This window comes from Geotrypetes seraphini, chromosome 2, assembly GCF_902459505.1.
Source record: "Geotrypetes seraphini chromosome 2, aGeoSer1.1, whole genome shotgun sequence".
Classification (NCBI taxonomy): Eukaryota; Metazoa; Chordata; class Amphibia; order Gymnophiona; family Dermophiidae; genus Geotrypetes; species Geotrypetes seraphini.
Genome location: NC_047085.1, coordinates 248,704,973 through 248,726,956, shown reverse-complemented (window position 1 = coordinate 248,726,956; position 21,984 = coordinate 248,704,973). Strand labels below are relative to the sequence as shown.

General features: G+C 45.9%; 1 protein-coding gene across 6 annotated transcripts in view; it reads left to right on the top strand.

The window, feature by feature from the left end:
• The window catches only part of LOC117353588 (pyrimidine-specific ribonucleoside hydrolase RihA-like), an 88,762-nt gene that overhangs the window by 57,497 nt on the left and 9,281 nt on the right, over positions 1–21,984 (top strand). For all 6 annotated transcript variants that reach the window (XM_033929709.1, XM_033929714.1, XM_033929710.1 and 3 more), the window contains 2 exons: positions 12,160–12,271; positions 20,774–20,910. In XM_033929709.1, coding sequence (XP_033785600.1) covers positions 12,160–12,271; positions 20,774–20,910 — 249 coding nt within the window. The remainder of the gene's footprint in view (positions 1–12,159; positions 12,272–20,773; positions 20,911–21,984) is intronic.

Sequence of the window (21,984 nt, the reverse complement as noted above, 5' to 3'; positions counted from 1 at the left end):
GGGACGAAGTACGAAGTAATAAAATTTGCAGACACCAAACTATTTAATGGAGTTAGGACTAAAGAGGACTGCGAAGATTTACAAAGGGACCTGAACAAACTAGGAGAGTGGGCGACGAGATGGCAGATGAAGTTCAATGTAGATAAATGTAAAGTCTTGTGTGTAGGACACAGAAACCCGAGTTACAGCTATACGACAGGAGGGCTGATAATGTATGAAAGTACCCAAGAAAAGGACTTGGAGGTAATAGTGGATAAGACAATGAAGCCGTCGGCACAGTGTGCAGCGGCCTCTAAGAAGGCGAATAGAATGCTAGGTAGTTTCAAGTTTCAAGTTAAGTTTCAAGTTTATTAGCATTTTTTGAATCGCCTATCGAAATATCTAGGCGATGTACACTTAAAAGCCACAGATAGTGGTTGCACATATATTTTTGACAGGTTAGACATAATACAGACAATTTAAAACAGTTTTTAGAGAACGACCATTACAATACATTTGGGGTTAAGGAATGATATAAGTAGGCAGGGAAGAAGGGGAAGTTACATCATTTTTATATATTGAAATTTACATAAAGGGAAAACACAATGGGAACAAGGGGAATTAGAAAGTGCAATATTTATATTAAGAAGTTTAAAAATTATGCGTGTTATAATATGTGTTCAAATGCATCTTGAAATAAGAAAGTTTTTAAAAATCTTTTAAATGTATGTAAATCTTTTTCTATTCTTATGTAGTTCGGTAATGAGTTCCATAACGTGGGTGCCATAACGGAGAATATTTCGTTTCTTCTTATGCCAATAATTTTTAAAGAGGGGATAGATAATAACTATCAAGAAAGGTATTACAATCAGAACGAAAGAAGTTTTCCTGCCGTTATATCGGGCGATGGTGCGTCCGCATCTGGAGTACTGCATCCAATATTGGTCGCCGTATCTTAAGAAGGGTATGGCGATACTCGAGAGGGTTCAGAAAAAAGCAACACGATTGATAAAGGGTATGGAAAACCTTTTATATGTTGAAAGATTAGAGAAACTAGGGCTCTTTTCCCTAGAAAAGCGGAGACTTAGAGGGGACATGATAGAGACTTACAAGATCATGAAGGGCATAGAAAAAGTGGAGAGGGACAGATTCTTCAAATTTTCGAAAACTACAAAAATGAGAGGGCATTCGGAAAAGTTAAGAGGGGACAGATTCAGAACCAATGCTAGGAACTTCTTCTTTACCCAGAGGGTGGTGGACACCTGGAATGCACTTCCAGAGGGTGTGATAGGACATAGTACGATATTGGGGTTCAAGAAGGGATTAGACAATTTCCTGAAGGAAAAGGGTATAGAAGGGTATAGATAGAGGGTTACTATACAGGTCCTGGACCTGATGGGCCGCTGTGTGAGCGGACTGCTGGGCATGATGGACCTCTGGTCTGACCCAGCAGAGGCACTGCTTATGTTCTTATGTCTGAATTTTTTTTTGTTAATGAATTCTACAAATTTGTAAATTACCAGGCTCAAAGTCAGAATGATAGCTAACATATATATGGATATTTTTCACAAGTTAGCCCTCCATGGCTCTCTGATTCTTCCCCCCTTCCAGACAATGGTAGTATCCAGCCCTTAGGTGCCAGCTCTTTGGGTTCTGTGGGTACTTGAGCACCCCCAGTATTGACCGTGTCCAGAGGGCAGTCAGTTCCATTGGGTTTAGCACCCCCAATAATTTGTAAAAGTTGGTTCCTATGATGCAGCCAATTGGGAGGCTTCTAGTCACAGGAAGGAGGGGCTGTACTGCAGGGACTGGAGAGTAGGTGGAGGCTGAGCCCTCTATGGGGTTTTGGGAGAGGTGTGGAAGTAGTAAGTATTATCCCAGGACAAGCAGGCAGCATATTCTTGACTGATGGGTGACGGCACCGACGGAGCCCCGGTACGGACAATTTTAGAGTGATTGCACTCTAAGAACTTTAGAAAGTTCTAGCTAGGCCGCACCGCGCGTGCGCGAGTGCCTTCCCGCCCGACAGAGGCGCGCGGTCCCCAGTTTTCTTAATTCCGCGGAGCTAAGAAGACGCGTGTTTCCAACGGCTGTTGGAAGTTTTTTTCTATTTCACTTGCCTTCCCGCTCGCGCGTATTTTTCTCTTCATATTTTATTTCTTTCTTTCTTTTTTACCCTTTGTGTAAAAAAAAAAAAAAAAAATTATTATTTTTCATTTTTTTATCGAATCTGACCCGGCGGGGCCTGTTGGCACCATCGAAGCCTCGGGCTTCGATTTTGCTACAGCAGTATTTCCCTTCATGCCCCCGTCACCGGGTTTCAAAAAGTGTCAGCGGTGTGCGCGCCCTATCTCCCTTTCCGACCCACACAAGTGGTGCCTCCAGTGTCTGGGTCCGGACCATAGGGCTGAAACCTGCACCCGCTGTAGTTCTTTACAAAAAAGAACTTTAAAAAATCGACAAATTCAGCAGCGGATCCTTTTCGGTACCGCTATGGAAGTTGCACCGGTATCGACGTCGACGACTTCCTCCAAGTCGACTCCGACTACCTCGGCACCGCCAGATCCATCGTCGGTGTCAACTCCTGTAGGTAAGCCGGCTAAGAAGCCTTCCCCTACTGTTCTAGGCCCGCCAGTCGAGCATGCAGTGAGCCAAGTCCTGCAGACTGAGCGCTGGCCCCGTAAACGCTCCGCTCCCATTGAAGTCTCTGCATCGTCATCGGCATCGACTTCACCCGAGCGTCGAGCGGCACCGAAGGTACCGAGCAAGAAAAAACCGGTACCGGTGCCATCGGGACCAACGTTGGATGAGCGCATTGCCTCTATCCTCCAGGTCCAGCTTAAGCAGCAACTACAACAGTTGCTCCCGGCTCTATTGTCTCCGAACCTTCCAGTGTCGGTACCGACTGAGCCTTCGGTGCCGTCTGTCGAACAGCCTCTGTTATCGGCATCGACTGTTTCGGCACCGCAAAAATCTTTGTCCATGCCTGTTCTATCAGCAGAACCAAAACGGCGTGCTACTCCTACGGTGTCGGAACCGGTACTGGTCTCTGAACCCCGTACCGTACTACATTCCCCAGGTACCGTCTCCACTCGGTCTGGTAAATCGGTACACAAGACTAAACATACTGATACATCGACTCCACTTTCCCAGGGCCGTTTACAATCGGTACGGGACCCTGACTTGTGGGACGATTCAGATGATCCCCTCGGTACCGAGGAGGATTACACATCTGATGAGGAGGAACCATCGGTGCAGGATACTACTGCTAAGCCAGAGCACTCCTCCTTCACAAAATTTTTAAAGGAGATGTCAGACACCCTGTCTATTCCTTTAGAGTCTGACTCTAAAAAATCCAAGGCATTTTTGGATGCCTTGGATTTTGACCAACCTCCTAAAGAGTTTTTAAAGTTACCCCTCCATGACATCTTGAGGGAAACTTTTTATAAGAATCTGGAAACTCCTTTGACAATCCCAGGAGCCCCAAGAAAACTAGAATCTCTATATAAAGTGATTCCAATACCTGGATTTGACAAACCCCAACTTCCTCATGAATCCCTGTTGGTAGAGTCAACTCTAAAGAAGACTACAGGAGCCAGTATGTATGCCTCTGTCCCTCCTGGTAGGGAAGGAAAGGCCATGGACAAATTTGGAAAGCGTCTTTACCAAAATGCAATGCTGGCCAACCGTTCAAGTAATTACGCTTTCCACTTCTCGTTTTACCTGAAGCACCTCATTCAACAGGTAACCTCTTTTCAAAAGTATATTCCGGACCGTAAACTTCCTGCTTTTCAGCAATGTACCTCTAGTCTTCTGCAACTCAGGAAGTTTATGGTCCGTTCTATTTATGATACTTTTGAACTGACGTCTCGTGCTACTGCTATCTCTGTAGCAATGAGAAGATTGGCATGGCTACGGACCTCAGAACTGGACGTAAACCATCAGGACCGGCTTGCCAATGCTCCTTGCCTAGGGGATGAGCTGTTTGGGGAGTCCATGGATACCACCACACAAAAGCTCTCCGCCCATGAAACTAGGTGGGACACCTTGTTGAAAAACAAGAAGAAACCTCCTCCTCCTCGTCCATTCAGGCAACAACCTTCATATCAAAGGAGGTTTTCTGCTCGACCGGCGCAGTCCCATCCTCCTCAACCTCGCAGGCAGCGTCAGCAGCAACAACAGACTCGTCAACAACAGCAGCCTGCTGTCAAACCAGCTATTCAACCTAAGTCGACACAGCCCTTTTGACTCCTTTCTCCAGGACATTGCCAGTCTTCCTCCCTCGTGTCCTCTACCTCAACCCATAGGAGGTCGACTACAAGTTTTTCTATCTCGCTGGGAAGCAATCACCTCCGACCAGTGGGTACTTGCTATCATCGCCCACGGCTACTCCCTAAATTTTCAGACTCCTCCACCTCTAAGTCTGCCAAAAGAGTCTGCTTCCAACAAGGCTCAATCCCTCCTCCTCGCTCAGGAGGTTCACTCCCTCCTTCTTCTCAATGCCATCGAACCAGTTCCTCTGGACCAGCAAGGCCTGGGATTTTACTCCCGGTACTTTCTGGTACCCAAAAAGACCGGAGATCTCAGACCAATATTAGATCTCAGAGATCTCAACAAATGTCTGGTCAAGGAGAAGTTCAAGATGTTATCTCTTGCCACCCTATATCCTCTTCTTTCTCAGGAAGACTGGCTATGTTCCCTCGATCTCAAGGAGGCGTATACTCACATTCCAATTCATCTGATGTCCAGACAATATCTGCGCTTTCTTGTCAATCAACATCATTACCAATACAAGGTGCTACCCTTCGGCCTAGCCTCCTCGCCCAGGGTATTCACCAAATGTCTGATTGTGGTCGCAGCTTATCTCCGCTCCCACAACTTTCAAGTCTTCCCTTACCTGGACGACTGGCTCATCAAGGCTCCTTCTCCTCAGTCCGTTCACAAAGCCACGGATCAGACCATTTACTTTCTTCGACTGTTGGGGTTCGAAATCAATCTACCCAAGTCGCACCTCATTCCGACTCAGCGGCTTCAATTCATTGGAGCCATTCTGGATACTGTTCAGATGAGGGCTTTTCTTCCTCTAAACCGCCTTCACACCATCCTTCATCTCTGTCAGCAGGTGTTCCAGCAACCTTCCATCTCTGCGAATCACATGATGGTGCTCTTGGGACACATGGCCTCCACAGTACATGTCACTCCCTTCGCACGTCTCCACCTGCGTACTCCTCAATGGACCCTAGCGACTCAGTGGTCACAAGCGACGGATCCTTGTTCACAACACATATCTGTGACCTCGTCTCTTCGACAGTCGCTTCTTTGGTGGTTGAAATCATCAAATCTATCCAGAGGTCTACTATTCCATCTACCTCCTCATCAACTGGTCATCACCACGGATTCCTCCCCCTATGCATGGGGAGCTCACTTGAACGAGTTTCAAACTCAGGGGTTTTGGACCACCCAGGAAAAGAAACACCACATCAATTTCCTGGAACTCAGAGCGATATTTTACGCTCTCAAAGCTTTCCAACATCTCCTTTTTCCTCAGGTTCTTCTCATTTGCACAGACAACCAAGTTGCAATGTATTACATCAACAAACAGGGAGGGACGGGATCCCGTCCCTTATGTCAGGAAGCTCAAAGGATTTGGACCTGGGCGACTGCTCGTCACTTATTCCTGAAGGCAGTCTACATTCAAGGGGAACAGAATTGCTTAGCAGACAATCTCAGCAGAATTCTTCAACCTCACGAATGGACTCTCGACCCTTCGACTCTCCAGTCCATTTTCTCTCAATGGGGCACACCTCAAGTGGATCTTTTTGCAGCTCCCCACAACCATCAACTGCCCCTGTTTTGCTCCAGACTTTACTCTCCTCACCGTCTGGAACCCGATGCATTTCTCCTAGATTGGACCAATCTCTTCCTTTATGCATTCCCTCCTCTTCCGCTCATGCTGCGCACCTTATTCAAGCTCAAGAGGGAACAAGCCACCATGATTCTCATCGCTCCACGGTGGCCCAGACAGCATTGGTTTTCCCTTCTACTTCAGCTCAGTTCCAGGGAACCCATACCTCTTCCTCTGTTTCCTTCACTGCTTACACAGCATCAGCAAACACTGCTTCATCCCAACTTACAGTCTCTGCACCTGACAGCTTGGTATCTCTCGGGCTGACTCCAGCTCATGCTCTCCTGTCTCAGCCTGTTCGTTCTATTATTGATGCCTCCAGGAAACCGTCCACTCTTCAATGTTACCAACAAAAGTGGTCTCGCTTCTCTTCCTGGTGCCGGTTACATCAACACAATCCCATATCTACAGCAGTGGGACTGGTGTTGGACTATTTATTGTCCTTATCTGACTCTGGTCTGAAATCCTCTTCGATAAGGGTCCACCTTAGTGCCATTGCAGCTTTTCATGAGCCGATTCATGGGAAACCCCTCTCAGCTCATCCCTTAGTTTCAAGGTTCATGAAGGGCCTCTTCAATGTGAAACCACCTCTTAAAGCCCCTCCTGTTGTTTGGGATCTCAATGTGGTTCTTTCTGCGTTGATGAAGCCTCCTTTCGAGCCGTTGGCCTCAACGCATTTTAAATTTCTCACTTGGAAAGTGGTCTTTCTAATAGCTCTCACTTCTGCCAGGAGGGTCAGTGAGCTTCATGCGCTGGTGGCGGATCCACCTTTCACGGTTTTTCACCATGATAAGGTCGTCCTCCGCACACATCCCAAATTCCTTCCTAAGGTTGTGTCTGAATTTCATCTTAACCAATCCATAGTTCTACCTGTTTTTTTCCCAAAGCCTCATTCTACTCCAGGTGAACAGGCTTTGCATACCTTAGATTGTAAACGTGCTCTGGCTTACTATCTTGATCGCACCAAACCTCACAGATCATCTCCTCAACTATTCTTGTCATTTGATCCTAACAAGTTGGGTCATCCTGTCTCTAAACGCACTCTATCCAATTGGCTTGCTGCTTGCGTTTCTTTTTGTTATGCTCAGTCAGGCCTGACACTGGAAGGTTCTGTCACAGGCCACAAAATTAGAGCTATGGCAGCGTCTGTAGCTTTCCTCCGTTCCACTCCTATTGAGGAAATCTGCAAGGCTGCTACTTGGTCCTCAGTTCATACTTTTACATCTCATTATTGTCTGGATGCATTCTCCAGACGGGATGGACACTTCGGCCAATCTGTTTTGCAAAATTTGTTTTCCTAATGGCCAACCTTCCCTCCATCCCTCTTTTTGTTAGCTTGGAGGTCACCCATCAGTCAAGAATATGCTGCCTGCTTGTCCTGGGATAAAGCACAGTTACTTACCGTAACAGGTGTTATCCAGGGACAGCAGGCAGATATTCTTGCGTCCCTCCCACCTCCCCGGGTTGGCTTCTTAGCTGGCTTATCCTAACTGGGGACCGCGCGCCTCTGTCGGGCGGGAAGGCACTCGCGCACGCGCGGTGCGGCCTAGCTAGAACTTTCTAAAGTTCTTAGAGTGCAATCACTCTAAAATTGTCCGTACCGGGGCTCCGTCGGTGCCGTCACCCATCAGTCAAGAATATCTGCCTGCTGTCCCTGGATAACACCTGTTACGGTAAGTAACTGTGCTTTCTGGGGGAATGGGATTGTTGCAAAGGAATAGGAATTTAAGAAGAATGTGTAGACTGTGACGTAGCAAGTGTGAGAGGTGCCCAGGGTGGTCGTGCCCCTTTCTCACCCCTCAACCCCATCTGCTCTTTCCCCACCACTTCCTTCCGCGCAGCCCTTCCCTTCTACCGTACCTCTTTACCGTTCCTGGCACGAGCGGCAATCCCAACCTGCTGCTCGCATCAGTGTTGGCTCTTTCTCTGATGTCACTTCCTAGGTGCGGGTCCAGGAAATGCCAGAGGAAGAACCGATGCTGGTGCGAGCAGCAGGTATGGGTTGCTGCTCGAGCTGCGAATGTTAAACAGGGCAGGGGAAGGGAAGTGGTGAAGTGGTAGTGTGTGTGTGTGGGGTGGAAGGGGGAAATGAGCAGGGAGGCAGAGAGGACAGATGCTGGTGCCCCCACCAAGACGGGGCTCAGATCCAACAGACCGCCAAATCCTGTCACTTCCTCCTCTATAACATTACCAAAATCCGTCTTCTTCTCTCTGAACACACGACCAAAACCCTTGTCCACGCTCTCATCACCTCGCGCTTAGACTACTGCAACATATTGCTCTCGGGCCTCCCGCGCACCTGTCTCTCGCCTCTTCAATCTGTTCAAAATGCTGCTACGCGACTCATATTCCATGAGAGCTGCTATTCTCACATTACCCCTCTCCTCAAATCGTTTCATTGGCTCCCCGTCCGTTTCCGAATACAGTTTCAACTCCTCTTTCAAGTTTTATGTAAAATTTGATGAATTGTTTAATCATAATACAAAGCGATGAACAAATCTAAAAAATATAATACAGCTACAAATACAAGGATTCAATATAAAAAAAACATAGACAAAACACTTAACATAGACAAGACAAAAAGGGAAACAGGAGAGGAAATACAATGAATGATGGTAAATGAGAAGGATAAGGGGTATAACAATAGGAAGGGGTAAAAAGATGAAAACTTTATATCAAGACTGGAATTAAAAAGTATATCTTAGCTTTTAAATAAAACTAGCAGTCAAAAGCATTCGCTCTGAAGCCCCCTGATATCTCTCCTCACGCACTCATCTCCCCCATGCCCCCCCCCAATCTCCGCTCATCAGGCAAGCCCCTCTTATCTGTACCCTTCTCTTCCACTGCCAACTCCAGACTCCGTCCATTCTTTTTTGCGGCGCCGTATGCCTGGAATAGGCTGCCAGAATCAATATGTCGTGCTCCGTCCCTGGCAGTGTTCAAATCCCAGCTAAAGGCCCACTTTTTTGAAATTGCTTTCAACTCTTAACTCCCCCTCACTGCTGTCAGATACCTAGACCCACTATAACCTCCCCAACCCTGAAATGTCCTGTCTAAATTAGATTGTAAGCTCTTCTGATCAGGGACTGTCTTTTGTATGTTAAAATGTCGCTCCCCCTTACTATGGCCATGTGTGTAGGGTCTGTTGCAGACCGTGGGAAAAAAATTGACAGCAAATGATGGTGTGGAGGTGGGAACACTGCCTGAGAGATTGCATGCATTTGTGTATGTTTGTGTCATTTAACCAGAGCTTCCTCTTGAAAGTCCACTGCTAGGAATATACAATACATGTGTTCATACTAAATGAAGGGAAGTTTCAGTCTGGGGAATTTGCATAGCTAGCTAACTATTGTTTCCTCAATAAATTCCTTTGAACACTGTCCTAATACTGTCTTCTCTCTGTATCCTTTCATAAACACCAAAGAAAAGGAATTTTTTTTTTTTTTTTGCTGCTTTCATTTGTGAAGCTCTCCTTACATGTAAAAATTTGTAAATATATACCACAATTACGTTGTCCCTTGGTACCTCTAGTTGTGCCAGAGGCAGTGGAGGGTGAAAATGACTTGCACAACTTCTTTGGTTCTCGGCTCACTTCTGCAGAGTTGCCAAGTTACCCAGTTCCAGGAGGGAGACTTTTTGGACAATCTAGTGGTTGAACTTATATCCCAACTCAATGTGCTATTTGTAGTCCCTGATAGTACCGAGTTATGAGGGTTCTTTAAAAAGTTTCAGCACTTTCATATTTTTTTGCGGGAAATGATTGGGGTGGGAGAAACGGTAAGAGGGCAGATGGTAGAATGTCATGTGACTAGTCAATTTGGCAAGCCGGCTCACCTGTGAAAAAGCGATGTCATTGGCTTTTTAGATATTTAATAAATAGTGTTTTAAAACATGAAAGTGCAGAAATGTTTTGCAATTCCTCGTAAATCTCGTAGGAGAGGGATGCATAAATCTAGGATTAGGTCATAATCTCCCTCTTGAAACTGGGTAACTCAGCAGCTCTCCAGTACTAGCCATAAGCCTCTCTATTTGAGGCATGTGCTTGCAGGGTCCTTCTCTCCCACAAAGTATTAGTGCTACGATGCCCACAGATACTTTTAGAGAAGTGAAATGTTAAGGTGGGGGCGAGGGTGGGAAAAGAAGTTAATTAGAGAGAGGGAGAAGGGGAAATCCTAGTAGGGTGCCCACAAATTTATGTTTGTTAGGGCCCAGTGTAGTGTTGATATGGTTCTGATGCGTCAAGGAGGTAGAGAGTGGGTATTCCTGCGCTGTTCACCACCAGCTGAATATCAGGCCCTTAGTGTTTGTTTCAGCAGCATGAGGGTGAACACATGATCGGTATCTACTGAAAATATCTGGAATTGCCGGCATGCCTGCTCCTAACAGGGTCTGTCAGTATCATCTCATGATGTAGAAATTTACTTTATAGCTCTGTCTTTTGAATTCATTGAATTGATTGAGATTATCCCTGTTGTTTGTAGTTCTGTGTTGTCAAACATAGATAAGCATGTATACAACCTTTCCAGATTTCTGCTTTTACCTTATATACTTGAATATAAGTCGAGATCCCCATTTTTCCCCCCAAAAAGGAGGAAAAATAATTGACTTGAATATGACGGGGGCTTAATATTCAAGTGCCCTGCCAGGCTCTGCACCCAGTGCCCCTTTCCTCCCTCCCCTGCCAGGCTCTGCACCCAGCCCCCTTCCCTCCTTGCCCGGCTCTGCACACAGCCCCCCTTCCTCCCTCACCGTCCTGTACCATCTCCCTCCCTCCCAATGCCTTGCAGGCCTAAACCAGGCCTGCCGTGGGACCCAGTGGTCCAGCAGTGTGTCGAGATATGAGGGATCCCCTGTATCCCATCCCAGTCAACTTTGCAGCAGCCAATTGGCCAGTGACCTTGAATGGAGCAGGAGGGCTGGAAGATCACTTTTGCTCTGTGCACCAGCTGGCTACCAGGGACCCAAAAAGTACGTGGGGCAGGTGGGAGGAAGGTGTGGTTGTCAATTTTGGCAGACACAGGAGGCAGAAGGGATTCCTCCTGTCCCGTCCATAGCAAGGCCGCCAAGAAGTCGGGGGGCGGAGGGGTTTTTTGGATTCAGCCAGGATAGGAGACAGGGGGATTTCTCCTGTCCCAGTCCACTGCTGGATCACCGGTTCTTGCGGCAGGCCCTGTGGAAGCCTGCAATAGGTCCAGGATGGGGGTGGGTAGGTGATGGCCGAAATATATGCCGAGACCCCCATTTTCAGGCCATTTTTTTTGCCCCAAAATCTCAGCTTATATTTGAGTATATACGGTACTTCTTATGACTAGAAGGCTTTCTCTGTCAACATTGTCAAATACCAGCGGGCGTACATTAGGGGCTCCTTCTACTAAGGTGCGCTAGGGCTTTAACGCGCGGAATAGCGCACACTACGTTGCCCCGCGCGCTAGACCTTAACGCCAGCTTTGAGCTGGCGTTAGTTCTAGAAGCGTAACACACGGTAATTTCCTGCGTGCGCTAAAAACACTAGCACACCTTAGTAAAAGGAGGCCTAAGTTAATTTCTGCATACACTGCAACATGATTGCTTTTCATGCAGAGTTTGCAGAAAAAACAACAAAGGTGACTGAATGGTGTTCAGTCTTGTTTATTGAATAAAAAGACTCGACACAATCCTGTTTCGGCCCTTGACAGGTCTGCCGCAGGAGTCTACAAAATAATATTAATAGGCAAATAAATAAAAAACACAAATATAAAACTACTTTAATACATCCAGTTAAACAAGTTAAAAACAATGGAAATAATTAAAATAGTTGATGACATGCAAATTAATATGAAATATGTGACATAAAAGATATCGTAAATGTCATAACAAGCTATAAAAACATACAGACATATAAATGATAGTAGCGAAAAGGAATAAGGACAAATGGTAATCCATTTGTCAACGTGTGACAATTATTTGTGGATAAGTGCGATAGATAGTATAAGCAAAACAATAAGGTAGACTCCTGAGGCAGGCCCGTAAAGGGCCGAAACACAATCATGTTGAGTCTTTTTATTCAATAAATGAGAATGAACACTATTTAGTCATCTTAGTTGTTTTTTCTGCTTTCACGGTCTGTGAAGGTAGCATTTCCTATGTATTCTGAGTTTGCAGTTTACCATAAACGGAACATGTTTTCTTCATTGCCTTATGTCTGCTGTTACAGTGTGGTAACATATACTCTTCTGGCTGGGGCTTCCAGCTGCTAGGAGTCTGTGCGCACAATTAACACGGTTGTTCCTCTCCAGATATCTTTGGTAGCTATAGGTCCTCTGTCTAACCTGGCAATGGCTGTGAGAATGGATCCAACCTTCCCCAATAAACTGAAGAGTTTGTATATTATGGGAGGAAACATGGAATGTAAGTACCAAATGAGTGGATAATAATTTATTATCAAAGATCTTTAATGTGGAATCATGACATGAAATACAGTTGAACTCACAGGAAAATCATCGAGACCCTTTTCTTAGAATGAGGTTATCTACTTAACACAGTACCGTATTTTCACGCAGATAACGCGCACCCGTGTAAAACGCGCACACGGGTATAGCGCGCAGAAACCACGATTTTATGTACAAAAACTTTTGTATACCGCGCTCACGGGTATACCGCGCATGCTGCCCGACTGTCCTTTCGCCCGCCCCGACTCTCCTCTGGCCACCCCGACTCTCCTTTCGCCCTCCCCGACTCTCCGTGCGCTGTCCCGACTATCCGTTCACCCTCCCTGACTTTCCGTGCACTGCCCCGCCTCTCCATGCGCTGTCCCGACTCTCCGTTCACCCTCCCTGACTTTCCGTGCACTGCCCTGACTCTCCGTGCGCTGTCCCGACTCTCCGTTCACCCTCCCTGACTTTCCGTGCACTGCCCCGCCTCCCTGTGCGCTGTCCCGACTCTCCGTTCACCCGCCCTGACTTTCCGTGCACTGCCCCGACTCTCCGTGCGCTGTCCCGACTCTCCGTTCACCCGCCCTGACTTTCCGTGCACTGCCCCGCCTCTCCGTGCGCTGTCCTGACTCTCCTTTCGCCCGCCCTGCCCTGCTCCAAGCTCTGTAAGCATGCGCAATGGTCTGAGCATGCTTGCCACTTAGTTTTCACCAAGGCTGTTTTTCTGGTGGTGTGCTTTTCACCACGTGGCTGTGGCCCCCCTCTATCTGGCCTTGTAATTTGCCCAGTGAATTTGCCCAACCCGACCATGTGCCTCAGGCCGCGCCCCCAGGTGGGACCTAAGGCTCCAGGGCCTATTCTGATTGGCCCACGCGCCGTAGGCCCCACCAGTAGGCGGAGCTTTGGGACGGATGGGCCAATCCGGCCTCATTCCGTCGTTGGCTGCCTGCCGGACAGGCGGGTTTGGCTCCCGTCTGTCCGGCCAACTACCAAAGGTACGGGGAAGGGGGGTGGGGGTGTCGTGGGGGTCGGCCAGGGGGGTCGCGGGTCGGCTGGGGGGGCGGTCGGAGGTTCTTGGGGGGGGCGGTCGTTGGAGGGAGGGGGGTTTGCGTCGAGGGCAGGAGGGCCTGGGATCCCTCCTGCCCGTAATGTAGTGCGGGGTGGGGGTAGGGGGTCGCCGTGGCCAGGAGGGTTTGGGCTCCCTCCTGGCCCGATATTGTCGGGGAGTTTGGGAGTCGGCCGGGCAAGAGGGCTTGGGCTCCCTCTTGCTCCGATCGTGGATGCGGGTGTGGGTGGGAGCGCGTGCGAGCGGTCGTTCGGGGTGGGGGTGCGAGCGGTCCTGCTGGGGGGGTGAATCGGGCGTCGGGCGGGGTGGGAACTATGTAAAAAAATTTTTGTATAACGCGCGAGGGGTATGCGCGGTAGGTAAAAACGCGTATAACGCGCGCGTTATATGCGTGAAAATACGGTACTTTAGTGCTGTTCATCATTGTGTGAAACAATACTTTTTTAAACAACCTGTAGGGGTGAAGAGAACTCTTTCCTATTCATATGCCCTACTGTTGACTCAAAGTGGGATGTCAAATATAGATGTCCTTCTCTAGCTGACGTAGAATTTGCATCTGCCTGGTTTTGTTATCAGAACATCTGGAGTGTATAATATCTCACAGATACTGATTTATTATTGCTACTAATCATTTCTATAGCACTACTAGATGTACACAGTATTTTGGTATTTTTTCTGTCCCTAGTGAACTCATAATCTATGTTCTTATACCTGGAGCAATAGAGGGCCAGGCGATTTGTCTGGGGTCATGGGGAGCTGCAGTGGAAATTGAACCTAGTTTCCCAGGATCTCGGCCCACTGCACTGTTGAGCTACTCCTCCCTCATAATCATTCAAAAACAGTGCAAAGACATTACTTTCTAGTCACTGACGTGCTGCCATCATTTTATCCTAGGTCAGCTCTGCTGCATTTGATGAGACACTTTCTTAAAATATGTGTTTATTCAGTCTACAACCAGGTCCAATAATATGTAGGAACATTAACAAAAAGATACTAAATGAATGAACACATGAGGCAGAATGATGGCTGTGAACAATTACAGAGCAAACGTATGCACATGATTACAAATGAAACCTCTCCAGGCTCTATCAATGTGACCATGTAATAGAAGGGTTAGTTAATCAGATATCCACATAACTATTGTTAATATACATATATTTTTATGGTTGAGAAACTAACCATAATGTACTGTAGATATGAGGTTCTAAATCTTTGAGATAAAATAGCAAATTGTAGCCAGGAGTCAAGATGCTGTTTTATACAATGATTGGAGGAGTGTGTGGCACAGTGGTTGGATCTACAGCCTCGGCACCCTGGGGTTGTGGGTTCAAACCCCACGCTGCTCCTTTTGACCTTGGGCAAGTCACTCAGTCCTCCGTAGCCCGAAATACGCTAGATAGATTGTGAGCCCACCAGGACAGATAAGGAAAATACTTGAGTACCTGATTGTAAAAACCGCTTAGATAAACCTTGATAAGCGATATATAAATACCTAATAAACTTGAAACTTGATTTAACTAGTTTCATGAGAACCAACAGAAGCAACTCCTCCAACACATCACTTGTTCCCAGGAATAGGAAACATGAGAATTTCACGAATGAATGGCTGTTCTTTCCATGAAATATTAGATTACACCTAATTCCTCATCAAAGCATTCCACACATAGAGTGAAATGGTGTGATAGTTGTGTTGGTCCTTTTTTCAAGGTAATATATAGAAATACAACAAAAACATAAAAGAAATAAGGTCCTCCTTGTTTTTCTGAGGCATGCCAGTTAGTGGCCCCAACTTGGGCTGCCAATGCAGCACCATGAGCATGCTCAGTTCTTGCATCAGAGCTACTCATTCTTGTGGTGCCAATGCCAAGCTATTGCTGACTACTATCTATTTCTGAGAGAGGGAAGCAGATAGGCTCTGCATTCCTTCAGTCGGCAGGCATTGGGGATCCTTGCCATTTGAGGTATTGTTGCCTCCTCCCTCCCCCATGCCTTTTTGGCTATACTACTGGTGGAAATCTTATAAAGCTTTTCTGCAAAAAAGAAAAACTTCAATGTCTTTCAAACAAAAAAGGAGGTTAACCTGCATGGTGCAACAGTTAAACCGTAAGTAAAGATGAGGTAGTGGAGGGGAGGCAATCTCCAAAGAAAGACACAAGTACATTTCTAGCTACCTTACTGAGAAGACTAGATAGGCCATGCTGGTCTTTATCTACCATCAGATACTATGCTACAGTCAGAAGCCTGACTTTGGGCCTCCCCTGTCCCCTTCCTAGTAGCTGGTTTTATAGTGAGGCTTCCTTTTTGCCACTTTAGAAGCTTCTGTCTGCTGAGATAAAAAAGGGCTTCACTACAGATTGTGACGTCATAAGAACAATAACAAAACCAGAGCTCTAAAGGTCCAAATATTCTATAATGTTACAAATCCTGATTAAGGGCTCCACATCCTCTCGCTTAGGATAAGCCAGTTCTGGTTCTCCCAAGCTGCCTTTCTTACAGAGATTAGACCCTTAGGTGCACCTATGCACTGGGGCTGGTCTTATCCCTAATGACATGGAGACATTAATCACAAAACATTACAAATTCTCATTTCATTGTTGTATCGTTATTTGGACTTTAGACCTGTGGTTTTGTTACTACTTTTCTCATAAAATAATAATCTGTATTTGGGAGGGGAGTAAATGGGCATAGGCTGAGGCGAGGGCTTAGAGGGGATCTAACCACAGGCTAAGGGGTTCATTTTCAAAGAAGAAAGACATCCAATCACCAAGACATCCAAGTGCCAAATTTTCAAAACCGACTTTCTAGATATCTTGCTAGTCTTCTTAGCTACCGTGCATCCAAACTTCAAGGGAGCATGTTTGGAGGCGTGTTATGGGTTGACTTTGGGCACACTTACCACTTGGACATCTTGTAGAGATAACTGAACATTTTCTAAGATGTTCAGATTGGAATTTAGATGTCCAGAGCTAGATCTGTTTTAAAGGCATCTAAGTGCCAAAAGGAATCCAAAATGACCAAATGATCACCATAGAGATTAAGTAATGCCCCCCCCCCCACACACACACACACTTTCTGCCATTGGTCACTGACTCCCTTCCACATCAGAAAGATCTGAATAAAACAGTACATACTTGTCTCTAGAACAGCAGCACCTAGTATGGGAAAGCTTAGTAGAGCGGCAACCAGGTGTCTTAAGTGGGTGGTGTAGTGACACTACTTTCGTTCACAATGGATTAAACACTATAAACTATTTATTATTTCCATTGAAAAATTCTCATAAGACCCTCCCAAATATCTTTTTATCTTTATTTTTCACTAGGTGGGGAAATAGCCTCAGATCTAGAGCGTCTCCACCAAAAGGTGATAGTTTCCAATTTTATGGTCGCTCTTATCTGAAGTGTGAGCCTACCAAAATCCTACTATACTGCCATATAGGTGCCACCTGGAGCTATAAGGATTATTGGGGTGTTAGACGTGGGTTTTGGGAAAGTTTTGGAGGGCTCACCACACATTAGGGGGTTATGGTGAAATGTGTATCTGACACCCTTTATGTGAAGTTCACAGCAGTGCCCTCTAAGATGTCCCATTGCTCTATTGGCATGTCTGTGTGGCCAGTGTAGTATAAATGGTGGCCCCCTCCTACATCCAAAAGGCATGGGTTTGAGTTAGACATCCTAAAGTTGGATGTCCTGATGGCCAAGATGTCTAAGTAGGTTTATTAAAAAAAAAAAAAAAAAAAAAAAAGATGTATAGCGATTTTGAAAATGGATATTTATCCTCCTCGACTTTTGGACATCTAGCGGGAGATGTCCAAAGTCGGACATAGACGTCCTATTGAAAATGGCCCTCTAAGCCTCACCTCTGCGTCCTTTTCTTCATCCCTTTCTTGTAGAATCTAAATATCCATGGGTGGGGGCCAGTGGCATCGCTAGATAGAAATATTTGGTGTCGCAACAGAGGGGGTACATCAAAGTGACATTCCATATACAGTCAAACCTCGGTTTACGAGTGTTTACGGTATGTGAGTGTTTTGCAAGACGAGCAAAACATTCTCACAAATTGTGACTCGCAAACCGAGTATTGACTCGATTTGCGAGTCCCCCATCCGCGAACCGGCATCACCCCCCCTTGTGAATGCCCCCCCCCCCCCGTGTGAATTGTCATCCCCTGCCCAAACTGAAAGCTTACCCCCCAATGTGGCACCGGCACGCAGCACCAACCCACAGGAGGTGCCAGTGCCTGAAGATCGTGCCTCTCCTCCGACTGGGCCTTGAGCACCTGTGCATGCTCAAGGCCTTCTGGCTCTCGTTCTCTCCAGGGATCTTTGGGCACCGGCACCTCCTGTGGGTTGGTGCTGCGTGCCGGTGCCAAATTGGGGGGGGGGGGGTAAGCTTTCAGTTTAGTCGTGCGGGGGATGCCAGTTCACGCGGGGGGCAGCGTTTGCGGGCAGGGGGGGCCATGCCGATTTGTGTGTGTGTGGGAGATGTGGTAGTGCACCAGTGGCCTTGGGGGGGGGGGTCTTTTGGGGATATGGTGGGGTGGATCAGCGCCGGTGGCCGGGGGGGAGGGGGATGGGAGGTAGACTGAATCAAGCGAGTTTCCCTTACTTCCTATGGGGAAACTCGCTTTGATATATGAGTAAATTGGTTTACGAGCATGCTTCTGGAACGAATTATGCTCGTAAACCAAGGTTCCACTGTATAACCTTTTCCTATCTCCACTTTTAAATTAGAATTCTTCTATACATAAAACCCTTCCCCCTCCAGCCCGTTTAAACCACCCAATAAAACAATCATTATAACGGATTCAACAAATTCTTCTATGTGGATGTGAAGTTTGGAATCTCTACAGGATTAGTCACAACACAATCTCAATGTAAACCTTGAAGCTCCAGTTCTGTATCAAACTCCATATTACCCAACAATGAAGCTACCCCCTTACAACTGGCCAAACATATTAAAATTATGATCAACTCAGAAACAACACACACTGCTTCAACTGTCGGATACTTTGTTTAAAGCAGATATATTTTGTGTGTGATGATAATACTGCAGTGCTTCTCAACCCAGTGCTTTGGGGCACATCCAGCGAGTCAGGTTTCCAGGATGCACGAGATGGTATGCAGAGGTATTGTATAAAGATCTCTCTTATGCATATTCATTGTGGACAACCCAAAAACGTGGCTGGCAGGGGATGCCCAGCACTGCTCTACCAGAAGTGGAAACCCCATTAGTTCTCAGCATTTTTATTTTTCAGACAGGCCAGACGCTTTGAAAAATAACAGAACCCTGCAAAAAGGCACTCAAATCCTCTCCAGCAAACTTACCAGGTCCAGTCCTCACTTAGGTGCAGTTATTTAGACCTGGTTTTAATTGGTATAAATGGTTGTGCACAGCTACTACGTGTAATTCTATAAACTCTGCCTAACTTTGGAGGCATTTTATAGAATCGTGCTAAGTGCCATCCTTTTGAAAGCCAACTTTTTAGGTGTCATACATAGAATATGGCCCAGATTACAGTATTTTTCTGCATTCTTTTGTATTGGTTTCTACCAGATTGTATAATTTACAGGTGTACATGTATGCTCCACTCAAACTCAGCCCATGCGCATGCTTACTGGCAAAGGGCTAGATTCACTAAGCCCGTCGATCAAGTCCGGACCACTTAGCGACCCCCAACCCGATTCACTAACCTTCCTCCCAATCCGTTTCTGATTTGCGCATGCAAATGAGGAAAATGGCAGCGATTCACTAAACATTTTCAGGCACACCGAATGGGCTGGCCGATCCAAAGACAAGCGACTGCTGAGGACCAGTCGCTTGTGGAAAAACCCTGCTCTCTGCCCCAACTCTCCTGCTTTCCAGCCCCGACTCTCTGCCCCAACTCTCCTGCTTTCCAGCCCCGACTCTCTGGCCCGGCTCTCCTGCTTGCCGCCCTGCTGAAAAAAGCCTCTCAAAAATGCTGTCATTTGTGCTTATGCTGATTTTCGCGAGTGATTTTGCTAACTGATTTTTTGGCTGGCCCGACTCTCCTGCTTTCCAGCCCCAACTCTCCTGCACTGCCGCCCTTCCCTGCATCACGAGCCCGTGGTTTTAACCTGCTTTTTAACCTGCGGGTTAAAACCATGGGCTGGTGAGTAAAAAATAAAAAAAAATCCCTCAGAAGAGCTTTATCTTCCAGCATAACGTCTACCAAAGTTTTAAAGAGCCATTTGAAAGTACAAAAAATAAAAAAGCAAGCACGGACAGCAAATGCATGCGCAGACCGTCTACAGGCAAAGAAGATGGACTACGCATGCATCAGGATCGCTCTCAAGCGATCTGTGTGGTCGGTGGGGGGCGTTTCTCTGATCACCCCCATTTGAATATAGACCCATTGTGAATCAATCGGCCTGCCTCGGATCGGAGTGAATCAGGAAGGTTAGTGAATCTAGCCCAAAGTATCCACCAACAAAGCATGATCCCTGTTTTCTGCACTTACACACACAAATGACATTAACATGCCACCTTGTTGCTCAACACTTGTTGGGTCCTAATAGAATTACCCCCCTAGTCACCAAGTAAGGAGAGCTATTGGCTAAACATTAGATGGTAGCCACAAGAGTTTTGCAACAATGAAAACCAAGGATGTACAAGAAAAACCAAACAAACCATGAAGCATGATTTGCCTGAGTAAAGAGGACTAATGGAAAACTGTGGTGTGAAAAATATTATTACAAGAAATCTACAACATTCCTTTGGTCCTATTGGTGCCAAACATTTTGGCACTTAAAAGGTTAATTTGCCTTTTTTTTTTTGTTTTAATTTTCTTAAATACCACCTGCAAGCCTGAAAGCTTTCAAAGCAGTGTACATTCAGGTACAGTATGAATAATATGGCTATAAAAATCACATACCTAATGTCCATATCATAAACACTTTTAATGCCTCTGTAATTTATAAAACCACCCCATCAATTTACTTTTGACTTGTTTTATTCACACTGGATGCAGTATTCAGCTGCCTGACTTCCACATAAAGTGGATGACTTATGTGCTTTTCTTTATGCCAGGTATTCAGTAGCTGTATTTATTTAGGTAGAATCACTGAATGTGGAATGCAAAACTTAAATGGACAAATTATCCATTCAAGGAAGAACTGTGATTTGTGCAATCTCAGTAAATGGATAAAGTTATCCAGATAGCCACTGCATATCTTCATTGTCTGGATAAATTCTGGCTCTGTTCTCCAGATGTTCCTGCCCCCTCCTCCTCTTAGATGGATAAATTTTGACCAGACATTGAATTACCTGGTTAAAATGTATGTGGTGTTCAGTGCAGCATTTTTAAACCAAATGCTTGTAATTAGCAGCCGATACATTACAGTATGTTTATTTCCATTTATGATCATGTTAAAAATATTTTCCATTTCTCCAGCAAGAGGAAACACGACAGCTTGTGGAGAGTTCAACTTTGTAGCTGATCCAGAAGGCGCGTACATTGTTCTGAACAGCTTTCAGTGTCCCACTTACATTGCTACCTGGGAATATACATGCCTATTTAAGTTGCCCTGGGTAAGTTTAACTTACCACCTTTAAAATAATGCACATGATTTTATAAACGAGAAAATAAATATTTGTTGTTATAATTCCATGAAGGACTGCATGCATAGGAGACTGATTTATCTTTTATTGGACCAACCAAAACAGATTATTCACAGATCGGATTGTACATTATCTGTAGATCCTCTCTTCTAATACTTTACAGCATATCCTACCTTCCCTGTATCTGCTACTTCTGAGATGGTATTTATGTGTAATTTTGTGTGGTTGCCCAAATGAAAGAGTCACAACCAGTGTTCCCTCTAAGCGGGCGGGTGTTGTGAGCAAACTTTTTTCACCGTGAGCCAAAAATATCGGGCGCCAGCAAGTTATGAGCCAACTCGCCCGATTCTCCTCTCGCCGCCCTGCCATCTGCCGTACGCCTCTTCCGATTGTGCGCTGTGACGAGAAACGTGTGCGCTGCGATGTAATATTTTGTGCGCCAGCGCAGCTTAGCGGGAACACTGGTTCAAATGGTTTTATTTATTTCCCCAAATTTATTTTTGTTATACGCATTGAAAATATTTGATATTGCGTTTAAATCAAAATCTCAATAAACTTGAAACGAGTGCCCGTGAGATTGTGGGAGGGTTAAATTCTCAAAACTTAGAAGTTTTTGCTACGCCAGCTTTCTGGTATCTTTACATACAGTGGCGTACCTAGCATATGTAACATCCGGGGCCCATCATTTTTTGGCACCCCCCCCATCTGTAAGAAAAACATGATTTTTAGTAACAAACCACACGTCACACATGAGTACCTAGGAAAAGGCAGCATCTTACATATTGCAGTGAGCAGTACATCAATACACCCATTGTAAAACTAAACAAGCCAGACCAGCACAGATCAATCCTACACCGTCAATCCTAACAGAAAACACACAGAACACAGAAAACACCTTCGCCTAGTAAGGAATATGTAATCACAAACTAACCCCTCCCTCTTTTACAAAACTGTAGTGTGGATTTTAGCTACGGAGGTAACAGCTCTGATGCTCATAAAATTCTGAGCATCAGAGCTGCTACCACCAAGGCTGGTGCTAAAAAC